General features: G+C 39.2%; 1 protein-coding gene across 1 annotated transcript in view; it reads right to left on the reverse strand.

The window, feature by feature from the left end:
* LOC104408486 (ankyrin-2-like) overlaps positions 1-14122 on the reverse strand; it is a gene marked incomplete at its 3' end in the record, with an annotated part of 66582 nt that extends 52460 nt beyond the window's left edge. Inside the window, exons 1-2 of the mRNA XM_010018112.1 lie at positions 13637-14122; positions 2424-2525 (exon numbers count right to left, since the gene is read on the reverse strand). Coding sequence (XP_010016414.1) covers positions 2424-2525; positions 13637-14122 — 588 coding nt within the window. The remainder of the gene's footprint in view (positions 1-2423; positions 2526-13636) is intronic.
* Between the last annotated feature and the right edge of the window lie 716 nt (positions 14123-14838).

Here is a 14838-nt window from a genome sequence, read left to right on the forward strand (position 1 = left end):
GACAAGCTGCCTTGGCCAGGTCTCCCCATAGCACCCTAGGTCCCTCCCATGTACCACCTCCTGCCTCAGCCTTCTCCTGCTCCCAGTGGGGCACCACAGCCCAAAGGCACAGTGCCTGTGTGTTTTGTTTTCTCTGGAGAAAAGTTCCTGAAACAGCATCAATCCACAGGCTATCTAAGAAGACGGAATTTTTTTAATCTCAGCTCAGAGAAAACCAGCTACTTTATGCTAGAAGGAACCTGAGAGCCAGCTAATACACATACGGCGTGGGTGATTAGGGAACCAGGACTCAGGGGTGAAACGGGGGGGGGCAGGTCATTTAACAGCACAGGCACACTCACATTGTTCCCAAATGTAGCCAAAGCACAGGAGCTTTTCTTATAATAATTACGTACAGTGGGGTTGGAACTAGATGATCTTAAGGTCCTTTCCAACTCAAACCATTCTACAATCCTATGATACAGGAGTATAACCAGGGATGACTCACCAACGACAACTTTCATGAACAGTTGTTATTCACAGAACCCTTGCTCAAGACAGGTAGCACTGTCATTCTATGTCAGGGCAGCATGTTCACAGCCTTCTCTGCCCCCAAACTTCCCTTGAATACCTGCATCTTTTTACCAGGAACTCTTCCTCTTCACAGCAATTCCGCTGTTGAAGCCAAACAGAACAAACTCTGCTGCCAACAAGCTGAACCTGACACTGTAGTCTGTGAAGGTGAAGAGTCTTCAAAGTTTCTATTTACATAGTGTACTAGAATTTTAGCTCACCTCATGATGCATGAGGTACAAAACAGAGCTTATGCAACATCTCTATTCGATGATTAACTGATTTTTAATGTTGTTTAAAAACAATCTTTAAACAATTTTACTTCAAAACTTCATAGCCATTGCCCAGTTAGTGATAATTCTGCTTAAATCTGGGTAAGAATTAGGGCAAAGTTGGATGCCACACAGCCTGAGCTTTCATGTTCCCCCTCAAAGAACTGCCATTGATTTCACCAGAGTGTCAAGACTTTTTTCAGGACTGATGCAGACACTTACTTGCATATTTCTTTTAAGTCACAGTTACGGTCTTATTAAATTTGATGGTACTAGTCACTTAAATAAATGTTGCAAATATAAGTCCCTACGCTATGAAGTACAAGTAATTTCATATACACATCAGAGTCACAAAAGAGCCAAGCTAAAACATTCTATCACATTGCAGTCAGATCAACGGTGAAACTTTAAGTGTATTTTACAGCAGTAATAACTTCCCTGAAAGGGAAGGTAGTCTGTTGAGCAGAAAACTTAAGCACCTTTTCATAGCAATATGTAAAACAACTTCTGTGTTCAGTTCTGGGCCCCCCACTACAAGAGAGACATTGACGTGCTGGAGAGGGTCCGGAGAAGGGCAATGGAGCTGGTGAAGAGTCTGGAGCACAAGTCTGATGAGGAACGGCTGAGGGACCTGGGGGGGGTTAGTCTGGAGAAGGCTAAGGGGGGACCTTATTGCTCTCTACAACTACCTGAAAGGAGGTTGTAGTGAGGTGGGTTGGGGTAGGTCTCTTCTCCCACAGAACACGACAGGACAAGAGGAAATGGCCTCAAGCTGTGCTAGGGGAGGTTTAGATTGGAGATTAGGAGCAATTTCTTCACTAAGATGGTGGTCAGGCACTGGAACACACTGCCCAGGGCAGTGGTGGAATCACACTCCCTGGAAGTGTTTACAAACGGTGTAGATGACGCCCTCAGTGACATGGTTTAGTGGCGGCCTTGGCAGTGCTGGGGTAATGATTGGACTTGATGATCTTAAAGGTCTTTTCCAATCTACTTGAGTCTCTGATTCTATGTTATGAATAAGATTGACCAGAGATTAAAAAAAACCCCAACATATTTATGTTTTTCTGAAGCAAGGTAAAAGCCACGGCTACTCTCTATACAACTGAGGGTAATTAGAATTGCAGTGATAATCCAAGTGAGCTACAAGAATTTCATCTGCTTGGACACAAGTTAGCTAGTCAGCTGTAGGTACCACCCACTGAATGTTTATTCACCAGCTGAGATCTCTCAAAATTAGCAAGGGAATCCTCAGACTTCCATATTTCCATTAGAACCAGAAATTCACTACAGACTTCACAATTTGACTCCCAAAGCATACCCTAAGCTTTGACTATAGTTACTTCACTAACAGCTCTCCATACCTCTGAGACACAGGCAAAAAAGAGGATCCCAGAAAGCTTTACACAAAGCTTTACTAAAAGTAGCACAATTTTATAGACATTATCAGCTTCCTGTCAAAAGATACCATTGAAGAACAAGAAAACATCATTTGAGGCAAATCAAAACATCTGTATGAAGTAATTTAACCGGAAAAAAGTTTTGAGGGGGGATTACTGCAACCTGCTCTAGTGAACTTCTATCCTTCAAGTATCTTACCTGATTACATGTGTTAATGTCTATTCCACTCTTCAGGTATTCCACTACTTTGTCCAGATTGCCAGCTCTGGCAGCTCGGAGAAAACTTGCATTGCTGTCAGACTGCGGAAAGATAAGAAGAAAACAAATCTCTAGTTAATTTCTGCTTAGAAGAGAGCACAATTTCATCCCCAGGGAATGGGTTCCACATTTTACGCTGGAGAAGAACAAAACTGTGAAGAAAACTGACTTTGCATTATACCTGCATTAATTAGTGTACACATACTTAAGGCAATAGTGGCACAAAAGAACTGCAGACCTGTCAGAGTGAGCAAAATAGTGCTGAAGTTCAAAATTTAGCAAGAAGTAAAGAAGGAAACCTGAAAAATCATAGTAACCAATATTAGCAACATGAAAAAAATAAATACCTTAACTAGCTAGCCATAGTTCTCCGGGGTTTAAATATGTGTGCGTGTGTAAATATATATATATATACACACACACATATATATACACACACTGGAAAATAATTGACCAATCCTACTATCAGCCATGGCACTTAAGAAAACACACACTGGCCTTGGATTTGTACTTGGCATAAAAGTTACATGACTACAATGCATATTCATTCACCCACACACACTGGCTTAAAAGAGAGTTATGCATTGGAGAAAAAAAGAATATTGACGAGCAAAAAAGTCTTGTGGATGCATTTTGTCACCTATGACACAGAAGTAGAGCATGTTAAAGGAAAAAAGAAGTCCCACCAAACGAGGCAGTACTGCAAGTGCTAATATGGTTCTAAGCATAAACCCAAGCAGATGAAGTACTCAAGCCTGAGTGTCTAAATCCAGGCTAATGCTGTAAACATGCCCACTCTTAAACTGCCTGCATTCATATTTTTACATTTAAAGCTCCATTACCATTTAGAGGTTAAAAATAAATAAACCCATGTTTTTATTTCCCTGCTAGCATGTGGGATGTGCTGTTAAGCCAGGGAGCGTGAAATGTGCCAGCCCACTTGCCTTTATCCACAATTATGGTACGAAATTACATTGGCTATTTGAAAACCAGCACATACTTTTGGTATTCACCCACATGTGAACCTACATGGAGGTAAATGCAACTGCAGATATCAGGAGAAAAAATAAAGTCATGGAACAGAAGCAATGATTAAACAGAATGAGCACTTGGGAATGTGCACATGGACAGCAACAATTTCCATGCTTAGAATAAGTAAATAGAGTAGGAGTAAGTTTCAAAAAGCAGATAAATAACTGTAAAACCCCATTTTGTAGAGAGATGATTGGAGAGTCACAGGAAGGCACGCACACCGCTGGACCAGCACTGAAACACTTCCAACTGACCACAGTCCTCTTCTAATTTCCCCTCCCTGTCAGGAACAACAGGTGAAAACCATTCTTTCACATCCTAAAGAACTATCCTAAAAGCCTCCCACCTTCGCTTTATTAATACTGATGGACAAAGCAGTTTATTTCAGTCACCCAAGCCATTTCAATGCCTTTGTATCAGTCATACTACTTGTCACACCATATGAACTCACTTCCCAATCCCAAATTCCAGCCTATTTTAATCTGCAACAGATGGATGTCATCAAAATGATTCTTCTTAAAACTGTGATACATGCCAAGATAAAAATATTTCCTTTTAAATTCCTTTCAGTAAACTTCAGCACATTTTCCACGTCTTTCACCATTAGGAAAACAAGCTATCTTTTCTAAACAGGCAGCAGAGTGAAGGGGAAGGTAGAGCAGGAATTCACGGTGGCAGAATCCTTTTTTATAGCTTCAGGCTTCAGTCAGGAAAGCGTTTGGCTGAAGCTTGACACAGGAACTGATTCTGACAGGTATTTGAAAGAGATCTCTTTTAAGATTGAATGTTAGCTGGTAGTGCTGCACCCTCTCCTGTGAGGTGTACATGCACAGAAAAACATGAAATTGTGTTTTAGAGTTGAAATGGCCTTGAAAAATCAACTGTCTTGGTAAAAACATTAACAGAGAACAAATACTTGAATGCTTGAGGGGTAAATCCTGACACTCTTAAAATTAAGCCCTGAACAGGACACACATTTTGCCTTCTTTTTCCCCATCTTTTTTTAATATGCTTTACTACTACTACAGTCATTTACCAGGCCAAAAGTGCAATCATAGAGAAGCTTGGGTTGGAAGCAACCTTAAAGCTCATCCAGTTTCATCCCCCTGCCACACCTTCTACAAGACCAGGTTGCTCTAAGCCCCAACCAGCCTGGCCTTGAACACTGCCAGGGATCAACTGCTTTTGTACTTTTAAAAGGTGAAGCAAGAACAACGCAAGAAACAAACATCTAGAACTTCAGTTTTATAAGGGATGAATCAATCATGGCTTGTCTTACTTTCAGGCAGAGCAACATGAAAGACTAAAAACATTGAAGTCTCAATCACTGCTGGAAGCTGAGGCTGTAGCTAAGATGACAGGACTACATTCCATGTGTTTCTGGCTAAGAAGATGCAAGCAGTGCTTTCAAAATAGATTCTCATTTCCTTGATTCGTACTTTTGTTATCTTCAAATCAAATTACTTAAAGACATAGCACTTACACCTGAATATTGATCACAGTGCAGAATATGAGATTCTTGTCTACATGAAGAATTATTATGAATTAATGCTTCGTTATTAACTCCCCGTATAGGCACTTTTATTCCAGAAGCATCTCTTGCTGTGTAGTCTGCAGTTACAGTACTTAACTGTACGTAGAAGAGGAACAAAATTGCTAAAATGCCAGTGCAACACAATGAGATCTTGGCGCTTCATTTAGGTACTCTGGAAAATCCTAGCCAACAGGAGTTTTGGGGTTTTATGCATTTTCTCCCTGTACCATGTACTAATCTCATATTAGATGAATATGACTGTACCCATCTCTTCCAAGCCTGGCCTCTCCTACTTCAAAATAATTTCTCACACACTTGCGTGATGTTCTCATTTAGATCAAACCTGAACACACAAATTAAAGACATGAAGCAGCAATTCAGCTACTTTACATAAAATCCACATACAAATACCAGTGACAAATATTTAGCGTTATTAGGAAGAAGTTCTCATCCTGTGAGGGTGGGGAGGCCCTGGCAGAGGTTGCCCAAAGAAGCTGTGGCTGCCCCATCCCTGGCAGTGTTCAAGGCCAGGTTGGACAGGGTTTGGAGCAATTTGGTCTAGCGGAAGCTGTCCCTCTTCGTGGCAGGGGGTTGGAACTAGATAAGCTTTAAGGTCCCTTCCAACCCAAACCATTCTGTGATTATTGAACCTTATAAAAAGCTCCTATTTTTTAACTTAACTTTTCTTTATTAACTTCTGACTGAGGACAGATAATTTCAGTCAGATATGAGAATTTTCAGAACACTATAACGAAATAAACTACAATGCCAAAAAAATCTTTATAACTTTAAGTACACTCACAGCAAAATGCAAATGTGTTCTTTCTAAGTACCTACTTGTCAGACACCTCATAAGAAAATATAAGAAATGATCAAGCGAATATATGGTTGTTTTTTTAAATGACCGAGAAGCTGTAGATTCAACATCTTTCTTCCTAATTGCAACACCAGAATTTTTCCTGAATTTGAAACACATTGCTCAGGGAATCTCATTAATTCAATCATAAATGGAAATGGGTATTTTACCTTCCCTTCTGGTTCCTCCATCCTCACTCTGGTTGCCCTTCCTGTCCCATAGTATACATACCACATCACTTACCATGTGTAGCACACATCTCTTTCTCAAAGCATTTTATATAGTTATGAGAATATAAATAATGAAATCATATGCTGTACCAAACTGATAGGAATTTCTCCACATATTCAAATGTGCTGGTGAAATCCAGCTTCATGCTTAAGAAGGAGAGACAAGGAATAGGAGGCTTCAGTTTTCAAAAGTCAGCTTTCATAATAAAATTACCCAAACCATCCAAACATTTGTTTGGGATCATCTCACGAGCAAAATTATTCCTGCAAGTTGGCTTTATTTTTTTCCCACTTCAAATAAGGTGAATGATCCCGGCATGTACATAATCACAAGTATCTCTACAGGAGAATACAGTCTGGCAACAAGGCCTACTGGACAATTCTCATCTGTTAAATACAGTTTATTAACTGAATGATGTTCTTTACAGTGAGCGTGGTGAGGCACTGGAATGGGTTGCCCAAGGAAGTTGTGAATGCTCCATCCCTGGCAGTGTTCAAGGCCAGGCTGGACAGAGCCTTGGGTGACATGGTTTAGTGCGAGGTGTCCCTGCCCATGGCAGAGGGGTTGGAACTACACGCTCTTAAAGGTCCTTTCCAACCCAAACCATTCTGTGATTCTACGACAGCAGAAACAGAATTCAAAACTGGTATATAATAAATATATAATATGTATAATAACTATACAGTAGTTTTACACCTTAATTTAACATTTTTGGTTTGTACGTGTATTAAAGTGTATATCTGAATACTAACAACACTTTGAGACCTACCTTTCAAGTACTGACTCTGGGACATACTGCTTTGATTTTATTGAGGAAAATTATTTAGCTATAACTTTTGAAGGGGCTGGCCCTAATAAGGAGGTGAGCAAAGCCTGCTATTAACATGTAGGGTTTATATAAATCAAGGAACTCAAATTTTTAGCAGTTACAAACACTTCCATGTTGAATTGAATCCTGTATTGTTGCATGTACAGTCAGCAGTGAACTGTATCTGTCCATACGTCGTCTCCAGGGTTATCCGACAGTGCTAATGCCATTTACAAACTCCAGAGTTATAAGACACTGTCTGGCCAACAGCTATTTCTATAATTAGTAAAATGCTGGTGGCTTGGTAACTCTTATTCATTAAAAAGATCTTAATTGACTGGTGGCTTATAATGTTAATATACTCAGGTAATGCCTGGAGTTGAGAATTCAGCTCACTGCAGAAGAAAAGCTGCATAATCTAAACAGGTTTTCATGGCTGCTTGATGTTATTCAGTACTTAAAAGATGCAGAGGGCAAAATGACAGGTATAGAAACACTTTCATTCATTTTTTACTATGCCATACTTTCCAGGAGTATCAATTTATGCTCCTACCCTTGAGACAACCACGGAATCTTGTCCCAGTTGCCTTGGTTATTCTCTAATTTCAGAAACCATCTGTTCCGACCAGCCATCCTTCATTTGGGTGTGACTCTAACAGCGGCACAGAGGAGGTGTTACCAGTACCCAGCTCATTTGTCATGTACCTATTTTTTGCGAGGTGTGGTAGCTTTTCCCATACCAGTGCTCAAACACAGAAGACTGGACTTCAAAAGGAATGCTTTTTCCTAATGGAACAGCTTCTGTAAAACTTGGCAGCTAGCTTTTCAGCATCTCACATTTTCTCTTCTGTACCCCAAATTACTTTTTTTTATTGAGCTGAAAGTGTTTCTCATCTCCAAAGGGTGTCACAGTGGAGCAATGGTCATACTGTAAATGGCAAACCTAAAATGCAGCTATGACTGCAAGAAAAAGCAAAGGATTTTTTCATTAATTTGTTTAAATTAAACTACCCTAGCAGAGTCCCAGCCTGCAGTTCTGGTACACATGCCAGAACATGAGCTAAATCTTGCATTTGGAATGGCACAGGCTCAGGGATCTAACACTGGTAAATGAGTTACATAAGGTAACAGCTACAATGGAAACATATTTTCCTAGCCTTTAATGAAATAACACCCATGTTCTGAACGAAAAGAAATACAACAGTGCTTTACTTCCAAAGCCATATCCTTTGCTTATAAACATGTATGTTTTCCTCCCATTAATTTACTGGAAAACATGAAGGAAGATAAAAAACCACCTCATTTAGGAAATGAGAAGCTGAATCATAGGAACTGTGAAGTGTGAATAGGAAGACAAGCTTCCAGAGACAAGAGATCAAGTTAAATATTCCCTGCAAGATGTAGCTACCAGCATCTAGCAATTAATTATTTTCATCTCAGGGGTCTATTCCTCTAGGTTGGTGATGATGGTTATAAATCAGAAAAATTAAAATATTCTTTTAAGTACATAATATTCAGCTGAATAATTTAAGGTGGTTTGAGTATTTAGGCCAATTAATCATAGAATGTCCTGAAGGAGCTAGAAAAACTGACACCATTTCTACCAGCACTGAGCTGGGGGTTCCCTCACCATGATGTTGCATACAGCATGGACATGGGCCCACACTTTGGTGTAAAGGCTGTTGTTGTTTACAGCAAAAATACCCCTGTGTAATAACAAGATGGTAAAATAGCTGCAAGAAAAGCAGCAGCTTTGTGCTATATACTGCATCTGACCTAGGATTAAAATATTCAGTGATTTCAACTCAAAACTTGTTGGCACATATTTAAAGGCAGAAAATTACTGCCTGAAACAGAAAGCTGTGAGTTGACTAGATTCAGAAGTGACCCCTTCAGCATGTCCTGTGTTCCTCAAAATTAATAGTCTCTCATTTGATCTACTATGGGATGTGTAGAATCCAAAACTATACAGAGCCAAAGTAGGTGGGAGTAGACTAATGTTGTTTGTGTTTATTATACATACCGATAAAAGCTTTCCTGTGTCAGACAAGGAGGCTGCAACACAACAGAGATACAGTGCGCAACAACATTCAAGACTTAGAGCATCCTTGAGAAATTAATTTCATTGGTATGACCAGAGACGGAAAGAGCCGATGCAAAAAAGAAGCTAAGAAAATAGAACTAAGTTGAGGAAAGCATTATGACTTACACACAGTAGAAAATAACGAATGTATTGTAATTAGAATATATTTTTAATAACTGTTGAGTTGAAAGACTTCTTCCAGTAATTTTAATATTTGTATATGAAAGTTTTGTAGCATTTTCAAATCTTACTAAGAAGACTGTACTCAGAAAGCTGCATTTGATATTTAAAAAGTTTCTTCCTGCTGTTAACAACAAACATCTATTTTTGAGTAATATAAGGAGGAGAAAACGATGCCTGGCTAACAGCTTTACCTGAATACCAGCTCCTGCTAAAATGCTTCAGGCAGACACACCTGAAAGTTACTACATCCTTATGGACCCTTCTGATTTTTACTAATGGAAAAGCCAGGCTTCAACTATCTTATCTTCTGATATTGATGGGAAAATTCCCAATTATTCATAACGGATGACTTTCAATTCATGCTGTTGGTTATATTTCAACATCTTTAACTTTTGCCAAGTCATCCTTTAAATTCCAGAGCTTGCAAGATACCAGCAGGGTACCCGCCATCCAGCCACTTTTCCTTCCACTGAAATGTACAAATGCCTAATCAGTGTGGCTTCATTTTAACCAGGAGAAGAATAAAGGACTATGTTTGGCAAAACACATCAAAATGTGCCTGATTTTACCATATCTTGAGGTCCAACTGAGCTCAAGTTAAACAGGTTTCACTTACTTGATAAAGGATGGATTTAAACGCGTGCTTAACCATGTTGCTGAGTTTGGGCCAATATTAGCAAATACAGCAGCAGCAAAAAAGGAAGAAAAAACTCATGTAAAATCAACCCTTATTGAGCCAAGGAGCAAATGTCTTCTATAAACCCTTTATGATATGTTGCTGCCACAGACATCTGTAGGAGTCCTCCCACTCCACTTCATTAATTTGACATACTGGACTGGCTGCCAGCTGACTCAATGAAGGATTTGTGAGAACTAAGGCAAAGCCACATACTTTTCTATGAAAAAGAATAGAAGAAAAGCCTTTTGCCCAGCTGCATGTTCCTTCAAATGCAGTATTGGAAAGGCTAGAAGGTATTTCAATCCATACTGATTTTAAAATACTAAGTAACATCAGAAATAGGGTTCTAATCCAGAACAGCACATTAGTACTACCTGAATTTGAGGCATGTGTTATCCCCTCATGTCCTTTACTAAGACTTTTAAAATATTCTAAAAATAGAAATATAGTATGTTATTGTTTAATGGGAAAAATTCCTATGCCGTAATTTGAGTGAAAGTATCATTTAGTCATTTCCTGAAACAAGGATTCAGGACATGTTTAAAGGATCCACAGGACCAGCCTTAGTTCTCCTACATGACACACACATTCACTGAAGTCTCTTAAATACTGATATGGAACCAAGATTTCCACTACAGTAACTGAATAATATTAAAGGAAGAAAAAAATTTTAGGATCATCTGGATGTCAGATATTGAGCTTCTGAGGTGTCAGTAACAACTTTAGAACTTGGCAGGCATTTAAATGGTTTCCATGGCAAGTTTCCATTACTGATGATGTTCTGAAATAGAGAGGCAATAACGCTGGAACATCTCAAGAAAGAATTAGGATGCCATTCCAATGGTATCTAGAAGAATAATCACTAGGCTTAACAAAAATCTAGCTTGTAAGTGAAGTTTATGACAGACTTGATGGATAATTTCATCACTTGTTAATTTTTCATCCCCTTCCACCCCTTGTCTTATTGTCCAAGGGACTTTTTCTAATACAAGAAATGTGCTACCACCATCAATGCTAAAAATTGGACAGCTTTGCTTATCTAAACACCATTAACCGATCGCCCATTGATTTAAACTTACTGGCATCGTGAACACAAAAAATTATTTCATGTTCCTTTGAGATGGACTAAAATAGACGCAAACAAAATGGGCATTACTGAAATGCAGCAGCTTTTAATTCAATGCCACTTGAAGCGTATCTAAACCATGCAAAGCTCTTGTCTTTGTTAACTGTGACATTTGCTGTTTGTATATTGGTCATGACATTAAGCACTCACTGTGTCCCCATAATTCCCAGTTGAACTCTACCTGTAAAACAAAACATCAGCAATCCTGGGCCTAAATTTCCAACAATTCAGCCGAGAGAGGGATCAGTTTCACCTAACTTCACCTGTATAAAAGCTACGCCTCCAATTCATACAGGTCACAGGGGCTCCCATTTGGCGTCCACTAATAATAAGAATGAAAGCAGTTTATCTCACTTCAAGGGTCTAAAATAAAGAGAACGAACAGCTCTTTGGCCACATTTTCCACTGTGTGTAAGACTCTTTTCTAGAAGACTGTAATGATCTGGCCTGCTTCAGTATTTAAAACGTTCTGGCTTGCTCATTGCTACGTCTGCAGTAGCAATGACAGTCTTTCCTGAAATACAACATCACCCAGTACCATGAAGCAAGACTGGAGCATATACTTTCAAGAGCAAACATGGAGGCAATTAAATATCCAAGTAAAGAGAGAGATGTGTTTCAGCATATTAGGAAAAATAAAAGAAATAAAAATTACATCTGTAGTATAAGATGATAGAGTCTTGGTTTTTTTAATGCTGCAATTATTTCAAACATGAATTTGATATCAACATTTGAATCTCCACTTGAGACAGTTATTTGGCATCATACAGTAAATCCAGGATTGCCAAACAAACATACTCCTGATTTCTTCAGCAAGACAGACCTGAAGAAGCAGACTGCATTGAATTCTAGTTTAGAAAAGATTATTATGCAGAGCAACTCTGCCGTTTGAGTTGGCTGAATGCCAACTGAATTACTGTGAGCCTTGTACCTGGTACAAGATTCCTGAAGTCATCACATGCAGCTTGATGTGGCACTTTAACAAACCACAACAGCGAGCATGGCTACAGCTATATAAAAGCATAAGATATGTACAGCTAACAAAGTTTGATGCTTTGAGAAAAAAACAATATACAATTTCTCCTTCAGGACAAAACTTCGCTAACATTTCTAATTTACTGACAATTTTTTTCTTTTTTCTTTTTAATCACTTCATAAGGAATCATTTTGTATAATAATAAGTATAGCGAGAGTCTGTACACCTTCTTAGAGAAATACAGCAATTTTCCTTTGTAATCCACCAAGCACTGTAACAAGTGAATCAAGACAGATATTCTGAAGGGGCTCTGTCAGTCCCTACCAGAGCTATAGGAAGCCAAGATCTTATGATTAAACATATCAAAGACATTATCAAAGTGTCCAATCTCTGCCTGCTACGAAAAGCTCTGAATGCTGATTGAAAAGTATCCAGGAAAAAAACCAAGGGAGGTAAAGAACAGCCTAAGACCACATGCTACTCTTTTTGTTAATTCAACCTCGAACTGCTTGATGTGAGGAAAAAACTTGTCTGAAAACTCAAAGAAATAGTTTCATTTCAAGTTTTATCTCAAAGGAAGTTTTATTTCCAAAGAACTGGTCTGACTGTGCTGGCAGCAAAATACTCAGTAAAACTGGTCAGAAAATTTCAGCCAAAATAATCTCTTAGCAAAAAAACAAGACAGCAGCAAAATTAGTTTCTGGGACAAAGCAAAACTCCTCAAGAGCTGCTCCGCTCTCCCTTGCCCTTATGAACACCAAACTCATCCCAACTACATTTCCTACAATGCACTGCAGTAATTAATGCAAGTGCAAAGTGTAACATTGACCGAAGAACAATTCTATTTTAGAGCAACATGGAAGAACATATTATTTGGATATAAAGACATTAAAAGTTTTCTGATTTTCCTGTTCTGCCAGAAGTTTTGACACCACCTCCTTTCCTTGACAGTTTTGAATGAAACAACCATTTAATAACAAATTCCCAAACAGAGGATGAAAGAAAAAGAAGAAAAAGAGGCACTTCCTTTGCCACGGACATTATACAAGTGTTCACCTCCGCAGTTTTCTTCCGCTATACAGAATGAAGGCTGACATGGCTGTTACAATCATTTACTGCATTATGCCCAACTCAAGTCCTGCAGTGTGAGCCCCCTGCGTGTGCCTGCTCCCACTCACCATGACCCTCATCTGCGTACAGTTCTGTGGGGCTCAGTCACAGCTGCAAACACAGAAAATACCATCACGTACTGGTCAGAATACAGCTTAAAAAAAGTTTCTGAGTTCAGGTTCTGAGAACGATCTATGAAGGATCAGTTGTAGCAGATGTGTAAACCAGGGTAATTGATTACATTCACTCATTTAAGGGCTTGTTTCACTGATGTTCTCGCTCCATATACCCAGACTTCCTGGTAGCTGCCAACACTTTGAAGTGACTGCACAGCTTAATGACAGCTGCTTTTTAGTTACAGTCAGCCACAATAGCAAAGCAAAGCTAGAGCATGGACATATTTAGCAGATCTCTTATTATTGCAAGCTATTGAGTAAGATTCAGGCTGAGCAAAAAGATCTTTTGCAAATCTAACATGCATAACCCTGACCCTAATTTTTCCATTTGATTCCTGTTTTCTTCAGCCAACACTTACCACAGCTTCAGGATCTTTACTTTCTTCACTGTTGTATCCATAATAGTCCGTGATTTTATCCAAATCCTGCATGTTCCCTTGTGTTCTTAAACCCTTATCTGAATGACAAGACTGGCAGATCGGTGCATTGCCCATATCAGTTCTGCTAACTCCAGCAAGTGGGACTGCCCTTGCGCCACGGAGGGTGCCCAGTGTTCCCAAAGGACAGCCGATGATTCGGGAGGAGGATCCCGCTCCTTGGCCACTTGTACTGGGCTCCCTGTGCCACAGAGAACCCGAAACCTCAGCAACTGCAGGCAGCACTCGGTGACCATTTCCAATTCGGGTGCTGCCGGGTCTATTTTTACACCTACCAGGCCAGCTATGCATGGAAATGGCATTGCAGTGCGGCAGGGGGAACTGCTTCCCAGCATTCAGCCTGCCCAGCACACAGAACTGAAGTCCCACCGAGTGAAACGTGAGGGTTACTGAGTTCCCCTGTTGCATGCCTTGGAATGTTTTCATTTTTCCCTTCCCTCTTTCGCTGTGTTTACATAAAACACTGCATTTTGGAATGTTGCTAATGCCTTCTGAGCTTCCAGCTCAAAAAGATGATTCATTCAAGTTGCATCTATTTGATACTTACAAAACAAGACAAAATGTTGAGTACAGATTTCACTCCTGCAATTCACACAGTATTTCATATTTGTGTAGAAAATAAGTGTGATGAGCTCACTTTTGAATTGATATATTTCCCAGGTTTGATTTCAGAGGAGCTCAAATGTATCCAAAAAGAACAATCTCTGATGGTAGATAACTTTAGCTTCAGTCTGTGTAATTTCTGATCTTGTTCTCAGGTTTTATTGTTGTTTTGGTTTATGTTGATGTTTTGATAGTAATTACTAAAAACAAAACCCCAAGGCAAACAAATAAAAACACCACCAAAACTGAGAATAAGGACATTCCCTCTAGGTTTGAGTTAGTTATCATGCTAGTAGGATAAAAATAATTTTGAGGATTGTGTTTGTATGTCCATCCCATTATCCCAGAAGAGGCCCATTGCAGAATTAAAACAAAAAAAACCAAAAAAAACCCACAACAAAACTAAACAAAACAACAACAAAGCTAAACAAACAAAACACAACAACATCAAAAACCAAAACCCCAAAAAACAAAAAACCCACAACCCACACCACAAAGTTAGCTGAGAAATAATTAGCGGT

The sequence above is a fragment of the Nestor notabilis genome, unplaced genomic scaffold, assembly GCF_000696875.1.
Source record: "Nestor notabilis isolate BGI_N333 unplaced genomic scaffold, ASM69687v1 scaffold7787, whole genome shotgun sequence".
NCBI classification, from domain to species: Eukaryota; Metazoa; Chordata; class Aves; order Psittaciformes; family Psittacidae; genus Nestor; species Nestor notabilis.